Source organism: Xenopus tropicalis, chromosome 1 (genome assembly GCF_000004195.4).
Source record: "Xenopus tropicalis strain Nigerian chromosome 1, UCB_Xtro_10.0, whole genome shotgun sequence".
NCBI lineage: Eukaryota > Metazoa > Chordata > Amphibia > Anura > Pipidae > Xenopus > Xenopus tropicalis.
Genome location: NC_030677.2, coordinates 206,911,417 through 206,934,810, shown reverse-complemented (window position 1 = coordinate 206,934,810; position 23,394 = coordinate 206,911,417). Strand labels below are relative to the sequence as shown.

The following is a 23,394-nucleotide window of genomic DNA, read 5'->3' as shown; positions in this document are numbered from 1 at the left end:
CCAATGAAGAGGAAGATGAATATAACAAGAAAAAAGGTAAGGTCGATTTCTGGGCCTATTGTGTTTTTTTGCCCTTAAATGTTTTACTATATTGTGTGTGGCTGGATCCAACTTCTGATTCATTGCATTTCTACTTTCTCTTCTGAAACACCTGGGCCCACTGGAGACCCAGAAGCTATTTTACTATACCCTTAACTAGTCAGGAATACCCTTAACTAGCCAGGAATACCCTTAACCAGCCAGTCAAACCCCTGCAGCAACTCTTCCCCGTGTAGCTAGTTTATTAATATAACTATGTGCATTGGCTAAAAGGCTTCCATAATAGCAAGTCAAAGCCGTTCATTAAAGGTACTTAAGACTATGTTTCAGATAAGTGTTGCCGGGTTTTTAATTATGTAATTAAAGTACTTATGTTAATTAAGTATCAGAGACCTTGATAAGATGAAGGTTATAAACAGCTGCAATAGAGCCCCAGAGATCTGCAACCTCTTCTTTATCATCCTTTATATTATATATATATATATATAGGCATCTTCACATTCATTTTAAACCAGTCCCTGCCTCAGTGGAGCTTATGATCTAAGGTCCCTATTATATACACTAGAATCACAATAGGGTTCATCACAAACCACTTAACCTGCCTGTATGTGTTGGAAATGTGGGAGAAAATCAGAATATCCGGAGGGAACCCACACAAACATGGGGAGAACATACAGACTCCTTGCAGATAGTGTAAAGAGCATAATTATTATTATTAGGGTTTATGTCTAATCATTAACATCAGGTATGTGTAGTGTATATATATCAGCTGTGTCCAACCTGATTTTGTTATACAGGTATGAGACCTGGGGTTTTCCGGATAAGGGGTCATTCTGTAATTTGGATCTTCATACCATAAGTCAACAAAAAATAATTTAGACATTATTTAAACCCAATAGGATTGTTTTGCTTCCAATTAGGATTAATTAAATCTTAGTTGGGATCAAGGACAGGTACTGTTTTATTATTACAGAGAAAAGGGAATCATTTAACCATTAAATAAACCCAATAGGGCTGTTCTGCCCCAATAAGGGGTAATTATATCTTAGTTGGGATCAAGTACAGGTACTGTTTTATTATTACAGAGAAAAGGGAATCATTTAACCATTAAATAAACCCAATAGGGCTGTTCTGCCCCAATAAGGGGTAATTATATCTTAGTTGGGATCAAGTACAGGTACTGTTTTATTATTACAGAGAAAAGGGAATCATTTAACCATTAAATAAACCCAATAGGGCTGTTCTGCCCCAATAAGGGGTAATTATATCTTAGTTGGGATCAAGTACAGGTACTGTTTTATTATTACAGAGAAAAGGGAATCATTTAACCATTAAATAAACCCAATAGGGCTGTTCTGCCCCAATAAGGGGTAATTATATCTTAGTTGGGATCAAGTACAGGTACTGTTTTATTATTACAGAGAAAAGGGAATCATTTAACCATTAAATAAACCCAATAGGGCTGTTCTGCCCCAATAAGGGGTAATTATATCTTAGTTGGGATCAAGTACAAGATACTGTTTTATTATTACAGAGAAAAAGGAAATCAGTTTTAAAATTCTGAATTATTTGATTAAAATGGAGTCTATGGGAGATGGGCTTTCCCGTAATTCAGAGCTTTCTAGGTAACGGGTTTCCAGATTACGCATCCTATACCTATACTGCAACTTCAAGCATCCTACCCTTTGCCATCTCTTTCTAGTAATATAGTATATCTATGTATTATACGCTGTATAGCATGTATAGCATTGCTGGTAAATTCAAAATATCCTTTTACTGATTTTCGGGTTTTTTTCTGAGTTGTATTTTATGCAGTTTACCATTATTTAATATTATTCCCTATGTGAAACCATGCAAGAAATATACTGTGTTCACAGGGGTACTTTTCCAGAGGCATCCATTATGAGAAAATGGCGTGAAAAAGATTTTTGCGAACTTTTGCAATTTGAGTTGACCTATTAAAAATATATATATTTTTTCCGCCTAAGATTACTTTTATTTAAAAATTATATATTCACGCACACGTGAAAATTTTCTAAATGTTATTAAATCAGTTCCTCATGGCAAGGTCTATGACAAGTTAGAAATAAAATCTGATTGGTTGCTATGGAAACTTTTTCTTGGGCCATTTTATTCAAGTGACAAATAATAAATACCCAAGGTAAGAAAAGTGAGAAACATTCCAGAAGAATTTTTGATAAGTCTACCCTCGAGAACCATGCTTTAAAGGAACAGTAACACCAAAAAATGAAAGTAATTACAGTGTAATGCACTGCACTGGTACCGCTGGGGTGTTTGCTACAGAAACCCTACTATAGTTTATATAAATACCCCGCTGTGTAGCCCCGGGGGCAGCCATTCCTGCACTGGTACAGCTGGGGTGTTTGCTACAGAAACCCTACTATAGTTTATATAAATACCCCGCTGTGTAGCCCCGGGGGCAGCCATTCCTGCACTGGTACAGCTGGGGTGTTTGCTACAGAAACCCTACTATAGTTTATATAAATACCCCGCTGTGTAGCCCCGGGGGCAGCCATTCCTGCACTGGTACAGCTGGGGTGTTTGCTACAGAAACCCTACTATAGTTTATATAAAATACCCCCGCTGTGTAGCCCCTGGGGGCAGCCATTCCTGCACTGGTACAACTGGGGTGTTTGCTTACAGAAACCCTACCTATAGTTTATATAAATACCCCGCTGTGTAGCCCCGGGGGCAGCCATTCCTGCCGCCGGTACAAGCTGGGGTGTTTGCTACAGAAACCCTACTATAGTTTATATAAATACCCCGCTGTGGTAGCCCCGGGGGCAGCCATTCCTGCACCGGTACAGCTGGGGTGTTTGCTACAGAAACCCTACTATAGTTATATAAATACCCCGCTGTGTAGCCCCGGGGCAGCCATTCCTGCACTGGTACAGCTGGGGTGTTTGCTACAGAAACCCTACTATAGTTTATATAAATACCCCGCTGTGTAGCCCCGGGGGCAGCCATTCCTGCACTGGTACAGCTGGGGTGTTTGCTACAGAAACCCTACTATAGTTTATATAAATACCCCGCTGTGTAGCCCCGGGGGGCAGCCATTCCTGCACTGGTACAGCTGGGGTGTTTGCTACAGAAACCCTACTATAGTTTATATAAATACCCCGCTGTGTAGCCCCGGGGGCAGCCGTTCCTGCACTGGTACAGCTGGGGTGTTTGCTACAGAAACCCTACTATAGTTTATATAAATACCCCGCTGTGTAGCCCTGGGGGCAGCCGTTCCTGCACTGGTACAGCTGGGGTGTTTGCTACAGAAACCCTACTATAGTTTATATAAATACCCCGCTGTGTAGCCCCGGGGGCAGCTATTCCTGCACTGGTACAACTGGGGTGTTTGCTACAGAAACCCTACTATAGTTTATATAAATACCCCGCTGTGTAGCCCCGGGGGCAGCCATTCCTGCACTGGTACAGCTGGGGTGTTTGCTACAGAAACCCTACTATAGTTTATATAAATACCCCGCTGTGTAGCCCCGGGGGCAGCTATTCCTGCACCGGTACAGCTGGGGTGTTTGCTACAGAAACCCTACTATGGTTTATAAACTATATATATAAACTAAATATAGTTATATATATACTATAACTGACTGTCTATGGCATCTTACAGCAGCCACTCTGGCATTTGCCAGAATCTACAGTTTGCCAGTCCGGGCCTGCCCCCTAGGTTGTTTATAATGCTGTTTACCCCAGGCTCCCTCTACGACCCCTCTGCTGATTTATTAGCTATTAGTAGGCTGCTGGGAGCCATTCTTTAGGGCCCCAAGATGACTATACCTAATTCAACCCATTAAAAATAAGCTGGGTTTCCCCCAGCCCGGTGCGTAGACAGTAAAACACCTGCCAAAGCTGGACCAGTATTACAAATTTATAAGCAATTTAAATTTGTAATACCCTTACAATTTTTACCCTTTACCTTTTTCCCCCGATCTTCTGCATAACTTGTCTTCCATTGGCCCCTGTGTCATAGCTCCGCCCCCTTTGCATCACTGCCCTTCCCCTTTTATATTACTGCCCCACCCCTTTTGTTCAGGGGTATCTGCCCCAACAAAGGCAGGCGGCTAGGATAGGGCTTATTTTGCCCCATTAGGGCTGTATTTGATTTGGAACTGTATCTCAGTACAGTAAGGGGCATATTTACTACAGTGTGTAAGCCAACATCACCGTTGATGTTGCCCATAGCAACCAATCACATCTTTGCTTTTGGTTTCTAACTTGCATCACCGGCCATATTGGCTTATACACTGTAGTAAATATGCCCCAATGGTTGTGCAGAATCACGCCCTGTCTGTGCAAGGGAGGCTATTTTAATACAATGAGTGGGAGTGAAACCCCCAGTAATCACCCTGTGATACATATTCATTAACACCTATTTGCCACTAGCTAATTCTCACTATATTTATAGGGCAGGGAAGGAATCATTTGCTGATAAATATGATGAAAATTAAACACAAAAGTGTCTACAGAGATCTCACTTACACTATGTGGCCTGCCCACATCATGTGAGGCTCTACTGCCCCCCTACTGCTCAAGCTTATATATATATATATATATTTGCAAAAGTACCGTATTTTTCACCCTATAAGACGCTCCGGAATATAAGACGCACCCAATTTTAAAGGAGGAAAATCTAGAAAAAAAAGATTCTGAACCAAATACTGTAGTAAAATATTTTATATCAACTGTATAAAGTTAATTGTCTCTGGGCTCGCACATAATGAGGCTTCCCCCAGGGCCCCCCCCAAGCATCCTTCAGCTTCCCCCAGGCCCCCCCCAAGTATCCTTCAGCTTCCCCCAGGGCCCCCCCAAAGCATCCTTCAGCTTCCCCCAGGCCCCCCCCCAAGCATCCTTCAGCTTCCCCCAGGCCCCCCCCCAAGCATCCTTCAGCTTCCCCCAGGGCCCCCCCAAAGCATCCTTCAGCTTCCCCCAGGCCCCCCCCAAGTATCCTTCAGCTTCCCCCAGGGCCCCCCCAAAGCATCCTTCAGCTTCCCCCAGGGCCCCCCCAAGCATCCTTCAGCTTCCCCCAGGCCCCCCCCAAGTATCCTTCAGCTTCCCCCAGGGCCCCCCCAAGCATCCTTCAGCTTCCCCCTGGCCCCCCCAAGTATCCTTCAGCTTCCCCCAGGCCCCCCCCAAGCATCCTTCAGCTTCCCCCAGGGCCCCCCCCAAGCATCCTTCAGCTTCCCCCAGGCCCCCCCCAAGTATCCTTCAGCTTCCCCCAGGGCCCCCCCCAAGCATCCTTCAGCTTCCCCCAGGGCCCCCCCAAGTATCCTTCAGCTTCCCCCAGGCCCCCCCCCCAAGTATCCTTCAGCTTCCCCCAGGGCTTCCAAGCATCCTCCAGCTCCCCCACGGCACCCCCAGCATTCTTCAGCTTCCCCCAGGGCCCCCCCAAGCATCCTTCAGCTTCCCCCAGGGCCCCCCCCAAGTATCCTTCAGCTTCCTCCAGGGCCTCCAAGCATCCTCCAGCTCCCCCACGGCACCCCCAGCATTCTTCAGCTTCCCCCAGGGCCCCCCAAGTATCCTTCAGCTTCCCCCAGGGCCCCCCCCAAGTATCCTTCAGCTTCCCCCAGGGCCTCCAAGCATCCTCCAGCTCCCCCACGGCACCCCCAGCATTCTTCAGCTTCCCCCAGGGCCCCAAGCACCTTCCATTTCCCCCCTAAACCCCCCCCCAGCGGCCTCCGGCTCCCGTGATGTCTTCCTCTCTGTGCCGCGGCTCCCAGCTGCTTCTGTGCTTTTATAAGGTTGCGCTCTGTGTGTGTGACGTCAGTACACACGGGCGCAACCTTATAAAAGCGAGGATGTAGCAGAGAGCCGCAGCACATAAAGGAAGACGCAGTTCGTCGTATAAGACGCACCAACTTTTCCCCCCCAGTTTTGGGGAAGAAAAAGTGCGTCTTATACGCCGAAAAATACGGTATATATATTTTTATATAACAAGATATATATATATATAGTTAAGCTTGGGAGCAAAGGCTGTTTACAAGAGTAATAACAGTATCAATGCAGATATTTCTTATAAAATATCAATGCGTAACCCCTTTTTGGCAGTAAAACAAACAATAAAGAGCTAGAATGGCTATAGAGTATGGGGTACACTTGACTCTAACACACAGGATGGGCCCTCACTATGTGAAAGGATCAAGGGGGAGGTGGTGCAATTAAAGAATGCCAGAAGGTTCTTGCAGCAAACTCTAACAGAACTGGGTTTATTGTCCAAGACAATTTATCCACAAGGATAAGCACAAAATACTCTACCTCTAGTGGTCCGGATCCCATACAGCAGACATGGATCACTAAGGCAGCAGAGCCTCTAAAGGAGAATACTCCCACTGTCTCTCCTGGTTGGAGCAAAAAAGCAGCACTTTATAGCTATTTCTGATCTGACTCTCCTACTTTCTCTGACTTTCCTAGAAAGTGCTATCATATATCTATCCTATACTAGCTAATCATTGTTCATGAGATCCCTGCTTCCCAGCTTCCCCAGAGAGACCTTTACCTAAACAGTTTTACTGGGGCCTTGTTGAACCCAAGCTCAGTGAATTTCCACCTGGTTCAACAGATGCAGGCCAAAGAGAGACCCACCCCCTGTTAAACACTATATTACAGTGTGCAGGAAGCGGTCATAAGCTTTATGGGCCAATAACACATAATATTTTTTCAAAACCCATCAGTTAATAGAGCTTCTCCAGCAGAATCCTGCATTGTAATCTGTTTTTCCCATGGCGCTAGCCATATTCTTCATTTCCCAGGGTGCCACAGCCATGTGACCTGTGCTCTGATAAACTTCAGTCTCACTTTACTGCTGCGCTGCAAGTTGGAATGATATCCCCCCCCCTCACCCCCAGCAGCCAATCAGCAGAACAATGGGAAGGGAGCAAGATAGCAGCTCCCAGTAGGTATCAGAATAGCACTCAATAGTAAGAAACCCAAGTCCGGCTTGGGACTCCTCCAGTTACATGGGAGTAGGAGAAACAATAGGTTAGCTGAAAGCAGTTCTAATGTGTAGCGCTGGCTGAAAGCTCAGACTCAGACACAATGCACTGAGATGGCGCCTACACACCAATATTACAGCTACACATACATTTGTTGGTTCAAGAATAAAATGTTAAATGGCAGAATCATGACAGAATCCCTTTAATTACACACACAATACTAGTTTTCCTTTCCCTTTCTTGCAGTATACGAGGTGGTCACTGTTACAGGAGACGTCCGGGGGGCCGGCACCGACGCCAATGTGTTTGTCACCCTTTTCGGAGAATTCGGAATCACTCCCAAGATTCACCTCACCAGCAAGTAAGTCACGAGTCTGCGGCCCGGGCAGCGCTGTGTCACCGTAGAAGGTCTATAGATTTAACCCTTCATGGCAAAGTAGATTTTCCTTTGCACATTTCACTTCCTGTTCTTGTATGTGTGAATGGCAAGGGACGTATTCACTGCATATATGTGCTTATACATTAGAAATGCACTGTGAGCATGGATCTAATAGTATGCACACATTCCCTTTCTGTATATATCTATTAAAGGGGTTGTTTGCCTTACAGGTAACATTTAGTATGATACAGACACTGATATTATAAGACTGTTTGCAATTGCTCTTCATGGTTTATTTTTTTATAGTTTTTCAGGTTTTTTTTCCCAAAGATCTCCAGTTTGGTATTTCAGCAACAATCTGGTTGCTAGGGGCTTATTTACCCTGGCAACCAGGCTATTGTTTGAATAAGAGACTGAAATATGAATAGTAAAGAGTCTAAATAGAAAGAAGAATAGTAAAACGTAACAATAACAATAATATTGTAGCCTTAGAGACAGTATATTTGACTGCCGGGGGTCAGTGACCCCTATTAAAAAGCAGGAGAAGAAGAAGGCAAATTAACTCAAAAACTATTAAAAAAAAAAAAATAATGAAGACCAATTGCAGAGTTGCTAGGAATTGGTTCTATAACATACTAAAAAGTTGACGTTAAGGTGAACCACCCCATTGACACATAATAGTGGGAGCTGCCATGTTGTCATGGAATGTACTGATTGCCTATTCTGCATCGATGTAGAATTTCTCTACCAAAGTGGCAGCTCCCAGCAGTAGATATCAGTAAACAAAGAAGTTATGGACCAATATATGTATAAAAAGATCATTTCTGTGCATTTGTACCCCTCTTGCTGGGAGGCGGATCTTAGCGGATGGGCGCACTACTCTAACAGTAACACCCAAGGCTGACGTCTCTCCTCCCAGCTCAAGGGCACAAGAAATCCCCCGCTAGATTAGTGCAAAGGATCATAGCTCCGGGCATCCCCGCCATTGTGTTACTGCCATTTATCCAGTATATATGACTATGGGGGTGAGTGAATAGAGAGCAGTGTGTGTGTATGAATAATGCAAGCGCGTGACATTGTTACCTGCTGCCATTGTGCCCGACATGACCTCATTCTTATCCTCGTTACAGCACAGACAAGAGGTACCAGCACTGTTATAAGTGTTCAGAGCAGTGACGCTCCCCCTTACGCTCTGTACAGGCTGATTTGAGACTGGTAAAGAAAATACATGGGATTTCAGACACCTTTTTGCCGTACGCTTACTAGTACATTCTTATCGCTTTGTTTTAAAAGGTTTGGCTGTAGGGCCATCGAGGCTGGGTAGATACAAGTGGATACAACAGTCTTGACGGCTGTAGTTCAACAATTGGTGGAGGATGCGGGTCGGACTTTCCTTATTTATTTGATTTTCTCCCTATTTCATTGGGCGCCAAGCCTGCATAGCCAGGAGCCTTGTCCTCTCTAATTGTGGGTCCTAATGGTTAGGTGGGAAGCAAAGACCTCTTCCTTACTTTGTGCCTGTGTTTTACTGAATGACCTTACAAGAGTAGTATATATTGTTGAAAGCCAAGTTAGTTACATAAAAATGTATAGATATACAAATAATTGTCACATCATTTGCTGAACTTGTATACTATAAAAATAATGTTCCCCCCTTTGGCCTCATGCTTTTACACGGTCATAGAATCTCCTCAGTGACTGCTAATATCCTTATCATTTACAGTAGGGGGGTACATTATCCCTTATAATACATGAGTGATACTCAGAGTTCCCTGTATAACTCAGCCTGCAGCCTTGTGCCTTTATATGGGCACAGAACCCCTCAGTGACTGCTAATATCCTTATCATTTACAGTAGGGGGTACATTATCCCTTATAATACATGAGTGATACCCAGAGTTCCCTGTATAACTCAGCCTGCAGCCTTGTGCCTTTATATGGGCACAGAACCCCTCAGTGACTGCTAATATCCTTATCATTTACAGTAGGGGGTACATTATCCCTTATAATACATGAGTGATACCCAGAGTTCCCTGTATAACTCAGCCTGCAGCCTTGTGCCTTTATATGGGCACAGAACCCCTCAGTGACTGCTAATATCCTTATCATTTACAGTAGGGGGTACATTATCCCTTATAATACATGAGTGATACTCAGAGTTCCCTGTATAACTCAGCCTGCAGCCTTGTGCCTTTATATGGGCACAGAACCCCTCAGTGACTGCTAATATCCTTATCATTTACAGTAGGGGGTACATTATCCCTTATAATACATGAGTGATACTCAGAGTTCCCTGTATAACAGCTTTCCCATGCAGGATACATACTCTGGCCATTCAGTGCTATACAGGAACAAGACTCACATACCTGGTTTATAATGTTCAGCGAATGGCAAAAAGATGGAAGGACATGTATTTTCTCATTGCTGATACCGTGTACTTGGGTGAATCAAGCTCAGCTGCATGCTCATTTACTTTACAAACAGACTGCAATGTACTGTACTCTATTGTGCACCTTATATTGCACCCCCAGACTGCCAGGAACTGTACCCAATAGCACTGCTATTACAAATTCTAGTTTAGGGGCCTCCAGCTTTTGGTTTCCCCATATACATCTATAGAAGAAGCAGATTTTATTGAAGCATCTGGCACCACTTAGCCACACCCCCTTCCCTTGTGCCAGTTGCATCAATGTATCCTGCTCAGTAGCTGGGTACCCCCCTTTTCTAGCTGCATGCCCACAACAAACCCTTCCTGTAGAGGTGCCGGGAGTTTGTTGGATTCTGTGGCAGTCGGATACATGATATTTTCTGCTTGCGTGATGCACTTGCCCGTGTGTCGCGTACGGGAACCGCGTAAGTGCAAGGGGTTAAATATCATGTATTTCAAGTGTTTGCAGGGTTATAACTGTGTTTGGGTTTTTTTTCTGCTTTGCCATAACATACTGGTGGCTTTTTTACAGACAAAGTGGATCATAAGAAGAACTAAGCCCTAAGATGCTTTTGGTATATTTGAAGCAGAATTGTGTATTTACGATCTGTGATTTTCCCTGTTACTAAAGAGTTAAAGCTGCCCATGATGTGTCCTTATGAGCCCACATGTCTCCCCTCCAGCCCACTGCTTTAGTAACAGATTCCCTGTTCCTCCCCAGTAAGCCGCCTTCAAAGTATTGTAGTCCAGCCCACTGCTGGGCTACAGCCTCCATGCCCCTCCCCTATGTAGGCTGCCTTCATAATGTATAGGTCAGCCCAAAGCTATATTTACAGTCCTGCCCCTCCCCTGTAAGCCTCCATCATACTGCTCTAATACAGCCCACTGCTTGAGTTACAGTCTCCTTGCCCCTCCCCTGTAAGCCGCCATCATACTGCTCTAATACAGCCCACTGCTTGAGTTACAGTCTCCTTGCCCCTCCCCTGTAAGCCGCCATCATACTGCTCTAATACAGCCCACTGCTTGAGTTACAGTCTCCTTGCCCCTCCCCTGTAAGCCGCCATCATACTGCTCTAATACAGCCCACTGCTTGAGTTACAGTCTCCTTGCCCCTCCCCTGTAAGCCGCCATCATACTGCTCTAATACAGCCCACTGCTTGAGTTACAGTCTCCTTGCCCCTCCCCTGTAAGCCGCCATCATACTGTTCTAGTCCAGCCCACCTCTTGGGTTACAGTCTCCTTGCCCCTCCCCTGTAAGCCGCCATCATACTGTTCTAGTCCAGCCCACCTCTTGGGTTACAGTCTCCTTGCCCCTCCCCTGTAAGCCGCCATCATACTCATACTGTTCTAGTCCAGCCCACCTCTTGGGTTACAGTCTCCTTGCCCCTCCCCTGTAAGCCGCCATCATACTCATACTGTTCTAGTCCAGCCCACCTCCTTGTCCCTCCCCCAGTAATCTGGTATCATACTGTTCTAGTCCAACCCACTACTCGAGTTATAGTCTCTGTGTTGTTCTCCTGTAAACTGTCACCAGACTGATCAAGTCCAGCCCACTTGCTTGAGTTACAGTCTTTCCCCACCTTTAAGCCACCACCATACTGTTCTGGTATAAAGGTGCCCCCATACACGGACAAATTTAAGCTGCCAATTAGGGTCCTTCAGACTGATCAGCAGCTTATCAGGGCACATATGGGGCACTCTGACAGGCCTCCCTGACCGTTACCTGGCCAAATATTTGCCGGATGTTGATTGAGCAGGTTGGATTTACAGATTCCCTGCCCCTCCCCCTGTAGGCTGACATCTGAGTCTTTTAGTCCCACCCACTTCCTCCATTACAGTCTCCTTGTCCCTCCCCCTGTAAGCTGCCATGGGAGTTTCTAGCTCCACCCAGTGATTAAGTCGCAGGCTTAGTGTCCCTCCCCCTGTAAGCTGCCATCAGAATGTTTTATGCCCACCCCCTGCTTGTATATTTATTTCATGTATAGATCATTTATAGGTGGGTCTCCCATTTCTCTTTACTGAATGCTGAATGATCTATCTATCTATCTATCATCTATCTATCTATCTATCTATCATCTATCTATCATCTATCTATCATCTATCTATCTATTATCTATCTATCATCTATCTATCATCTATCTATCTATCATCTATCTATCATCTATCTATCATCTATCTATCTATCTATCTATCTATCTATCTATCTATCTATCTATCATCTATCTACCTATCTGTGCCCCTTATTCTCCTGCTTGCACGCTCTCTCTAGTCGGATGTACGTTTGCTACTCGCTCACCTATTACTGAGACTTGTACAGTACATTTCAGTTATCGAGTATAAATTGCTAGATTTGGTGGCCCTCGAATGGAGAGCAAAAGCTAAAATCACTGTGGGGGGCACCCCTACCCCCCCCCCCCCCCCCAGCCTTCAGTGATTCTAGCTACTTACTATCCTCTACTATATAGTAGATCCAATAAATATGGCTAATAGAGCTTAGCATAAGTACCTTAGGCTGGTAACTAGCAGGTAAGCAACTAGGATGACTAGGGGGTGCCTAAAAACCTGGCTCCTCCCACTGATTATACTGAAGCCAACCTACAGCCCCAGGCCCATTCCAGAGGACCCCCTTTACTCCCAATCTGCACCCCCTGGGAATCACAGAACTGCTTCTTTCTGTGTAACCGGCTACAAATGAGTGGTGCCAGCCAACCCCTCTACTCTACTATGATTTTTATAGCCAACCAGATTGTGTGTGATTGCACAGAAAAGAACCCAAATAAAGGTAAGAGATGGAACCCAACAATCACCCTGCTCTCCATAGGGGACATAGATAGATATAGTTCTGCAACTATGAGGTGGTTGGTTGAGGAAGGGGCAAGGGAGGTTATTGGAGGGGGCCTGAGGTTGTAGGTAGGTTTTATTTGTCCTTTATCGGACCCGGTCCCTACTAAGTGTGCTCCCACGTGCACCACCATGTTCTGAGCATTCAATGAACAAACAGGCAGCACAATAGCAACAAAAACATGGCTGCTCAGTGGAATTTTTTAAAAAACTTTAGTTCTTTTATGATCCAATTAATCAGATGTTTTGGCAAATTCATACAAATAGATGTATTTTAACAGATCTTAAGAAGAACACGTGAAGGTAGAATAACATGCTATATCTCTAATATCTCTTATTGCTATACAATGTATTACGTACCGTGGGTATTTCTCAGCTGTCGCAGAATGTCACATAGTAGCTAAGGCTGAAAAACTGCCAAAATGAGCCCAGGGAAATCCCAATAGCATACATACATACATTATGCTACATATATTAATATGTATAGACTGTCGGATCTACAGGTGTCTAATGTGACAAAGTGACCAAAGTGATAAAGAATATCCACAGTACTATCCTTCTGTCATAAGCAAGTCTATTGGCACATTGTAAATAGGTCATGGATTGGACAAAAAGATCTTTAATGGGATGTAAATCCAAAAATAACTTTGTCCCTAATGAAAGAAAACATTTCTCGGCAGCTTTCCAATATACATTCATTCAAAATTACCGAATACACTATTCTGGGATCCGGCCGAACCCATTGTGAAAGATTCCGCCGAATAACCAATGTATGTTGAAAAGTTGCTTAGAATTAACTTTTCTGATATTTCTGGGTTTACTTCCCCTTTACAGTTTGACATGGATGAATCAGAGTTAGAAATGTTGCCACCAAATTGGTCACAGTTAGAGTTGTGTTTAGTGTTGGTGGGGCAACTGTATAAAGTACAGTGGGTAGCTTTTCACTGGTTGTTAAACACATAGAGAACCCACAACAGGGAGTTTTACCTGAGAGATCACAGGTTGGGTAACACTAATGTAACCCTACAGTCATCAGCTTGCCCTACTTACCCTATTGTTTCCATCTTGTCCTTCTTATACTATCTTGCCCTACTGTCTCTATGATGTCCTTCTTGTATCTTGCTCTACTGTCTGTATTTGTCCTTCTAGTTCTATCTTGCCCTACTGTCTCCATCTTGCCCTACTGTCTGTATTTGTCCTTCTAGTTCTATCTTGCCCTACTGTCTCCATCTTGCCCTACTGTCTGTATTTGTCCTTCTAGTTCTATCTTGCCCTACTGTCTCCATCTTGCCCTACTGTCTGTATTTGTCCTTCTAGTTCTATCTTGCCCTACTGTCTCCATCTTGCCCTACTGTCTGTATTTGTCCTTCTAGTTCTATCTTGCCCTACTGTCTCCATCTTGCCCTACTGTCTGTATTTGTCCTTCTAGTTCTATCTTGCCCTACTGTCTCCATCTTGCGCTACTGTCTGTATTTGTCCTTCTTGTACTATTTTGCCCTACTTTCCCCAACTTGCCCTACTGTCTGTATTTGTCCTTTTTGTACTATCTTGCCCTACTGTCCCCAACTTGCCTTACTGTCTGTATTTGTTCTTCTTGTACTACCTTGCCCTACTTGCTCCATCTTGCCCTACTGTTCTATCTTGCCTTACTGTCTCCATCTTGTTTTACTGTCTCTATTTGTCCTGCTAGTACTACCTCGCCCTACTGTTTACATCTTGTACTACTTGTGCTATCTTGCTGTACTGTCTATACAGTAGCTTGCTCTTCTTGTACTATCTTGCCCTTCTCTCTCTGTCTTGACCTAGTTGTACTATTTAGCCCATCTTGCCCACTGTCTACATCTTATCCTGCTTGTACTATCTCGCTCTACTGTCTGCTTCATTTTCCACTGCCACCATCTTGTCCTAATGAAGTCATTTTGCTCTACTGTCACCATCTTTCCTTTCTGGTACCATCTTACTGTAATCTCTCTCTGGGACCCTACTGTCTCCATCTTGCCCCATGGATTCCATCTTGCTTTTCTGGTAGAAATCCTACCTTACTATACTTGCTGTACCTTCTTCCTACCAGCAACTGTTTCCTACAGGCCTACACTTAGTGTTTGCCTGGAGCCTATTCGATCCAAACTTCAAAAACAGCTTTGTTTTATGTAAAAGAAACCCATTTGGCAGCAGTGCATAAAGCACCACGAATTTCCCCCTAGAATTTCACCAACTCGTGGCTTTTAAGACATTTCCAACAAATGGTCTTGTATGGAAGCCATTTGTTGCCAAACATGTCTTGCATGGGATGAGTTTGTGGCACAACAGAAATTCTTGCCTAGAATGGTTCTGTTGGAAGTCCAATTCTGACCATAGCACTTAAACTCGCAATGCATGTGTATTGTAGGAGTAGGACTGCCTTCGAACGGTCAAAGACTGATGTGTTTAGAGTCAAAACCAATAACGTCGGACCACTCAAGAAGATCAGGTATGTATAGACTAACGCTTGGCAGCCACTTTCTACCACATGATTGTCCTTTATTCACCGGTTCCCCGTTGTATTGCAGAATTGAGCATGATAACACAGGAATGAATGCAGGATGGTATCTGGATCGGGCCATCATAACGGATATGAACAGGCCCCATCTCCGGTTCTACTTCCCCTGCAACAACTGGCTGAGCAAGGAAGATGGCGATGGGCTTTACGTCAGGGATCTGCTGGGCAGTCTCAATCCCATGGATGTGCCCAAAAGTAAGCCAACGGGGGTACCCAGGCTTCTGTGAGCCTACAACATTGATGTTATCAGGGGCAGCAGAAGATGTTTTTGGTTGGGGGGGGCTAGGGGAGCATGCATAGCACGCGGCCAACATTTTTGGGCACACCCACTCTTTGTGGCCAAATAGAGCCCCTCTGAAGCCTTTCCGAGCCTCCGCCCCTCTGCCTACACCGCCCACCCATCCCCTTCCATCTCCACAAGTGTGCAGCAGTTTAACCACAACTTCCAAAACCAAACCCCCCCCCCCGCGCCTGGTTCCGATGCCTATACTACTTATATTTCTGTTCATTTCAGTCTCTCACTTATACCACTGCCTGGTTGGTAGGGTAAATTAGACCCCAGTAACCAGGCAGTGGCTTGAATGAGATAACTGCTGAACAAAAAGCTAAGTAATTAAAAAAATTAAAGAAGATGACCTACTGGAATTACAGCTGAACTTCCCCTTTAAGCCCAGGACACTTTTTTTGTTAATATTCCAGAGAATCTGGGGTGGTCCAATCAGCCAACTTCATTCAAGGTGACTTATAATTGAATGATATTCAGACTACGAATGGTTGCGGTCGCTCATTGACGGCCCCTTACACGTGTTTGGCTTGTAACTTGGCTACTGCCAGCTCTTTCTGAGCCAATAACCTGCGGCTGCCATCCATCTGCCGGCTTGGCTGTGAATTGCCCCACGCTGATCGGCGTCACACTCTCGGGGTATAAATGTTTCACTCAACAATTTATTTCAGCCGGTGACAAGGGCTGCGTATTCCATGCAGAGAGCGCTCATTCAGCTCCCAATAAGGAAATGAATCAGAAATAAGATATTTCATTCAACTCTATTTATGCCCGTCTCCCATAGACTCCATTTTAATCAAATAATTCAGAATTTTAAAACTGATTTCCTTTTTCTCTGTAATAATAAAACAGTACCTGTACTTGATCCCAACTAAGATATAATTACCCCTTATTGGGGGCAGAACAGCCCTATTGGGTTTATTTAATGGTTAAATGATTCCCTTTTCTCTGTAATAATAAAACAGTACCTGTACTTGATCCCAACTAAGATATAATTACCCCTTATTGGGGGCAGAACAGTCCTATTGGGTTTATTTAATGGTTAAATGATTCCCCTTTCTCTGTAATAATAAAACAGTACCTGTACTTGATCCCAACTAAGATATAATTACCCCTTATTGGGGCAGAACAGTCCTATTGGGTTTATTTAATGGTTAAATGATTCCCCTTTCTCTGTAATAATAAAACAGTACCTGTACTTGATTCTGCCCCCAATAAGGGGTAATTATATCTTAGTTGGGATCAAGTACAGGTACTGTTTTATTATTACAGAGAAAAGGGAATTATTTAACCATGAAATAAACCCAATAGGGCTGTTCTGCCCCCAATAAGGGGTAATTATATCTTAGTTGGGATCAAGTACAGGTACTGTTTTATTATTACAGAGAAAAGGGAATCATTTAACCATTAAATAAACCCAATAGGGCTGTTCTGCCCCCAATAAGGGGTAATTATATCTTAGTTGGGATCAAGTACAGGTACTGCTTTATTATTACAGAGAAAGGGGAATCATTTAACCATTAAATTAACCCAATAGGACTGTTCTGCCCCCAATAAGGGGTAATTATATCTTAGTTGGGATCAAGTACAGGTACTGTTTTATTATTACAGAGAAAAGGGAATCATTTAACCATTAAATAAACCCAATAGGGCTGTTCTGCCCCCAATAAGGGGTAATTATATCTTAGTTGGGATCAAGTACGAAAAGACCCCTTACCCCGGCATACCCCAGGTCACGAGCATTCTGGATAATGGGTTCCATACTGTACTAATAAGTTCATGGGCAGGTACAGTCACAGATGCTTCTACACCACCTAGTGGCTGATTCATAGACATGAGCATTTTTTTAAGGGGCTGATTAAGATACAATGCCACTTTATGCTACAGAAAATGCTCAAAAATGACCTTATATGCAGGTATGGGACTAGGGTTGCCTAACTCCAGGCAGAGAGGGCGGGGTTATGATTTTGCAGGTAGGGCTATGACATGGTGATTGGACGATCGCCATGTCAATCTCAGAGTCCTGCTTGGTTTGCCTAATTGGGAAACCGCCCAGGCAGTTTTGACCCGAAAACCAGGCTGTCCGGGTCAAAATCAGACAGGTGTCATCCCTTTATGGGACCTGTTATTCATAATATCCATAACACTCAGGACTGGGGGGATTTCTGGGTAAGGGGGTCTTGCAGTAACTTGGATTTCCTTACTTAATTTCTAGTAAAAAATGATTTAAACATTAAATGCCAACAGGATTGTTTTGCCCCCAATAAGCATTAATTATATCCTAATAGGGATCAAGTACAAGGTACTTATATTATTACAGAGAAATTAGAATTTAATTAGAATTTCTTTGCTTATAATGGAGACTATGGGAGATGGTTTCTCCGTAATTCATATGATTCCGGATAAGGGATCCCATGCAAGCCCTGTTTGTACTTATTTCTAACACAGCCCATACCAGAACCAAGTTTTCCTGCCATTATTTTACACCAATATTGACTAGCTTGACTGCTGATTAATTGAAATGGATTACTGCACTATGGCAAATATTGCTCATTTAATTTTAATATCCCCTGTAGTGCATTAGGCCATTGAGCCACTCATACAAGCTAAATTAATTTTTATTTTGCTTTGCAGTGAACAAATATGTTGCAAGAGTCTTTACTGGTGCAGCCAATGGCAGTGGGACTGATGCAGATGTTTTCCTCAATATTTTTGGGGAGAATGGAGACACAGGTACTGTCTATTAAAATTCCATTTACTACAGCATTCTCTTATATATGAAATGTCTGATTTGACTGTTTGTTATACAGATAGCTAGAATCTCAGCCATAAAGCAGGGCAGGACTGCTGCTTACAATGGGGGGGATCAGATAGGATCTGTGCCACTGTGACAGAATGCTCTGTTATACAGATAGCTAGAATCTCAGCCATAAAGCAGGGCAGGACTGCTGCTTACAATGGGGGGATCAGATAGGATCTGTGCCACTGTGACAGAATGCTCTGTTATACAGATAGCTAGAATCTCAGCCATAAAGCAGGGCAGGACTGCTGCTTACAATGGGGGGATCAGATAGGATCTGTGCCACTGTGACAGAATGCTCTGTTATACAGATAGCTAGAATCTCAGCCATAAAGCAGGGCAGGACTGCTGCTTACAATGGGGGGATCAGATAGGATCTGTGCCACTGTGACAGAATGTTCTGTTATACAGATAGCTAGAATCTCAGCCATAAAGCAGGGCAGGACTGCTGCTTACAATGGGGGGATCAGATAGGATCTGTGCCACTGTGACAGAATGCTCTGTTATACAGATAGCTAGAATCTCAGCCATAAAGCAGGGCAGGGCTGCTGCTTACAATGGGGGGATCAGATAGGATCTGTGCCACTGTGACAGAATGTTCTGTTATACAGATAGCTAGAATCTCAGCCATAAAGCAGGGCAGGACTGCTGCTTACAATGGGGGGGATCAGATAGGATCTGTGCCACTGTGACAGAATGCTCTGTTATACAGATAGCTAGAATCTCAGCCATAAAGCAGGGCAGGACTGCTGCTTACAATGGGGGGATCAGATAGGATCTGTGCCACTGTGACAGAATGCTCTGTTATACAGATAGCTAGAATCTCAGCCATAAAGCAGGGCAGGACTGCTGCTTACAATGGGGGGGTGGGGATCAGATAGGATCTGTGCCACTGTGACAGAATGCTCTGTTATACAGATAGCTAGAATCTCAGCCATAAAGCAGGGCAGGGCTGCTGCTTACAATGGGGGGATCAGATAGGATCTGTGCCACTGTGACAGAATGCTCTGTTATACAGATAGCTAGAATCTCAGCCATAAAGCAGGGCAGGACTGCTGCTTACAATGGGGGGGGGGGGATCAGATAGGATCTGTGCCACTGTGACAGAATGCTCTGTTATACAGATAGCTAGAATCTCAGCCATAAAGCAGGGCAGGACTGCTGAAGTGTTGGAAAGGAATTGCAGAGAGTCACATGACTACCAGGTAATCTTGTACACTCTACTTTACAAGTGCAGAAATGTATTGGAAAGTAAATTGTTTTTCTGACATGTCCCAGATATAAGCATCGGAATCCCATAGACATGAATGATCAGCTTTAATTTCCTTTATTAGGGGAGCGGAAACTTGACAATGATAAAAACAACTTTGAGAAGGGGTCAGAAGACAAATTTACTATTGATGCGCCAAATCTGGGGAAAATAAGGAAAATCACTATAGGTCACAACAACAAAGGAGGCTCGGCAGGCTGGTTCCTGGAGAAGGTAAGGGAAACTGCTGGACCCCTTCCCATCTGCAGCAATGGCATCTGTGGGGAACGTATAACCCCCACCCATCATTATTGTGCATTCGATTGATTATTGCCTGCAGTGCAGTGAGTGTAATGTTGGATATGGAACATTTAGCCCCATGTGCTGAGAGTGCAGAAAAAGTAAATCGGTTTTCTGAAGTGAAATCAAACCTAATTAGCATTAATTTGCAAACCTATTGAATGAGTTTAGTTAAATCTGACCATGGAACTAATGAGCCCCTCCCTCCCCCTTGCACATACTATACACACATATACAGCATGCCTGGGCTTCAGGCTGGGCCCCCTTAGCCCATAACAAGGTTACAGATATATAGAAACATTGGGGTAACAGTCACCCCGCTATAGTTCCAGGGGTACCCAGGGCACAAATAAGCACTCACCCCAAATCCCCCCTAACTGGCCTTCAGGCTGGGCCCCCTTAGCCCATAACAAGGTTACAGATATATAGAAACATTGGGGTAACAGTCACCCTGCTATAGTTCCAGGGGTACCCAGGGCACAAATAAGCACTCACCCCAAATCCCCCCCTAACTGGCCTTCAGGCTGGGCCCCCTTAGCCCATAACAAGGTTACAGATATATAGAAACATTGGGGTAACAGTCACCCTGCTATAGTTCCAGGGGTACCCAGGGCATCGTAGCTGCAAGTGCTTTGCTCTTAGGGCTGTTATTCATTAATTGGCCTTCATTAATGACCCTTACTTTCCCCGTAATTAACAGCCATTAGCTTCTTCATGTAAAGAGAAAACAGTGACCTTTCCATGAATGCCCTAACCTAGTACATTTGTTCCATTTCTATGTAATGATATACATTTTACCATTTAATTGCATATACAGTGTATGTTGCTCTCAGAGGAGCTGCCTGTAATGTACACAAGGTTATCGGTTCAGCGCGTAATTGGGTGTCACAGTGTTATTTGCAAGTCAATGAATGGAACGTATTTGCTCATTTGCAGGTTATCATTGAAGATATTGGAAACAAAACCGTTTATGAGTTCCCCTGCTCTCGCTGGCTCGCTATCGATGAAGATGATGGAAAGATTCAGCGAGATCTGCTTGTCGGAGGGAGTGAAGCAACAGGTATTAATCTGAGATGTCTTTGGTAGGGGGTCGGTATGCAACAATCTCCCTTGGGAGTAGAATAAAGTGGTACCCAGCCTGAGACCTCTGGAGCAAGATGGCAGCAGTAGAGCAAGTTCAACAGCAAATGAAGCACCATGAGTTGGGCCTTCCAAGGGGACCCCATAGTCCAGGACCAGTTCACCTATTAAAACGTGCAGTGGATATATTTTCTAGTTCCAGATTTGATAAGCCATGCATCTTTTCTCATTTGTACCTACCACTATCTCTTCAGTATCGACTGCTGCACCTTCTCAGTACCTATCACCATCTACCAGCTGTGTGCTTGATTTTTTTGTGATACATTTGCTTGTAGTTCTCTAGAATTGTCCTTCAATACAGAGCATACCATGTTTATTCGATTTGGTCCTTGTGATAACTGCAAGGGAAAGTGGTCCTAGACAGTGATTTTGGCAGAAGGTGAAAGTAGGGCAAGATAACAGCAGTTGGATAAAATAACAAAATGGCAGCAGATGGTGGCAGCTTTGCAAGATGCCAACAGTAGGACAAGGTGGCAATTGTAGAGCAATAGGGTGAAAGTACAAATATATGGTGACAAGAGGCAATAAAAGCATAATGGTGATTAGGGAAAGATTGTAAAGCAGATGATAGCAGTAGGGTAAGGGGGTTAAAACAGGTCATTATGCTGGCAGTAGAGCAAGATGGCAACAACAGGGGAAGATGGTGACATTAGGGCAAGAGAATGATAGAAGAGCAAGAAGACAGAAGGGAGACATAAGGTAACATAGAGACAGTAGGGCAAGGTGAAGACAGTAGAGAAAGGTGTGAATAATAGAGCAAGAAGGAGGTAGCAGGACAAGATGTTGTTTGTGACACTTGATATCACTGTTTCCAACCCATGGCCCTTGACTTGTTGTTGGTGCTAGGAATACTACTGGAGCTCAACAACAACTGAAGCTCCCAGGGTTGGGAAGTTCTGCTTTATATAAAGAAAGGCCCCTGCCCAGTCAATTTTGTCCCAGGCCCGGCACAACTAAAGACGTCTTCATTCCCCAGGCATTGTCTACAACGTTGCAATTATGACTGGAGATATCCGAGGTGCCGGAACAGATTCCAAGATCCACGTTATCCTCCATGGAGAGAAAGGTGTGAAGAACAGCGGCAAACTCTTCTTGGAAGGAGGGGAATTCGAGAGAGGGAGGATAGACATTTTCAACATTGAAATCGCAGCGCTACTGAGCCCCCTCAGCAGAGTGACAATTGGACATGATGGAAACGGTGTAGGGGCTGGATGGTACTGTGAGAAGGTAAAGGGGGTCTGCAACATAAGAACATAAAGATAATGGCATTTGTGCTTATGAGAAGGTCACCCTAAGATTACCTTGTAGTAAAATGTATTCTGGTCATAATGGCTAAAAGCTGGCATTATATTGGTAAATTTAGCCAAACCCATTGTTATGACCCTGGCATTTCTGTTTATGCCCACTTTTCAGCCCCCATTATGTCACCACTTTTCCCCATTCCCTCACCGCTGATATTTTATAAAGGGAAAGGTGGCATCCCTCACTGCCCATGACTTTACCTCTGTTCCTATATTACAGGTTATAGTTTACTGCCCATTCACCGGCATTGAACAAACATTTCCATGTGGCCATTGGTTGGATGTAGACGAAGGAGATGGCTTAATAGAGAGAGAACTCTATGAAATGTTGTCCTTACGCCAGAAGAGGCAGAAGAGTAAGTATGAATGGAGCAGGCTCCATTGTGGCATACCCAACAGCACCCTATTCATGGTGGGCTTATTTACTCTTCAACTCAAATTCTTCCATTCGCAAAAATGTGCTGCTGCTCAAATTGTGAGGACAACTTGGGTCCATGTAGCTAGTCGTGAAACAGAGCAGCCATTTGGGTCAAAGGGATAGCACTGAATCTTTTCAAATATAGACTCAAATTAGGAATTCTAATTTGCCACCAAACATTACTTAAGGCCCCCATACACGGGCCGATTCTAGCTGTCGATATAGATCCCTTAGACCGATTCAGCAGTTAATTGGCCCGTGTATGGGCACTAACGATGGGCCTGCCCGACCGATATCTGGCCTGAAATCGGCCAGATATCAATCAGGCAGGTTAAAAAAATCTAGTCGGTCCCCGAACCAACTTTGCCTATACCTGTCGTTATAATTCGATCATTTGGCCCCAGGGCCAAACGATCAAATTAGCCTGGATTCTCCCAATATTGCTCATCCGTAGGTGGGGGATATCGGGAGAAGATCCGCTCGCTTGCCGACATCGCCAAGTGAGCAGATCTGAAGGTGTATGGCCACCTTAACTCTTGGTAATGGCCCTGCAACAGTATTACCCATATTCATGTTATGGCACGTGTTCTTTATAAGAGTGGCAGCTGCCTTTAGTTGGAGGACAAATATGGGCAATTGCCTTGTGGCCCTAGTGTCAGAAGGTCAACTTAGTGACTATAGGGCAAGATGGTACCAGTAGGATTCAAGTACGATCC

The 23,394-nt window shown here is 44.2% G+C and overlaps 1 protein-coding gene across 1 annotated transcript in view; it reads left to right on the top strand.

Moving 5' to 3' along the window:
- loxhd1 (lipoxygenase homology domains 1) overlaps positions 1 to 23,394 on the top strand; it is a 99,248-nt gene that overhangs the window by 39,699 nt on the left and 36,155 nt on the right. The window contains exons 8-15 of the mRNA XM_031894937.1: positions 7,248 to 7,362; positions 15,038 to 15,118; positions 15,198 to 15,382; positions 18,105 to 18,203; positions 19,605 to 19,753; positions 20,756 to 20,879; positions 21,936 to 22,186; positions 22,481 to 22,616. Of these exons, the coding sequence (XP_031750797.1) occupies positions 7,248 to 7,362; positions 15,038 to 15,118; positions 15,198 to 15,382; positions 18,105 to 18,203; positions 19,605 to 19,753; positions 20,756 to 20,879; positions 21,936 to 22,186; positions 22,481 to 22,616 (1,140 nt within the window). The remainder of the gene's footprint in view (positions 1 to 7,247; positions 7,363 to 15,037; positions 15,119 to 15,197; positions 15,383 to 18,104; positions 18,204 to 19,604; positions 19,754 to 20,755; positions 20,880 to 21,935; positions 22,187 to 22,480; positions 22,617 to 23,394) is intronic.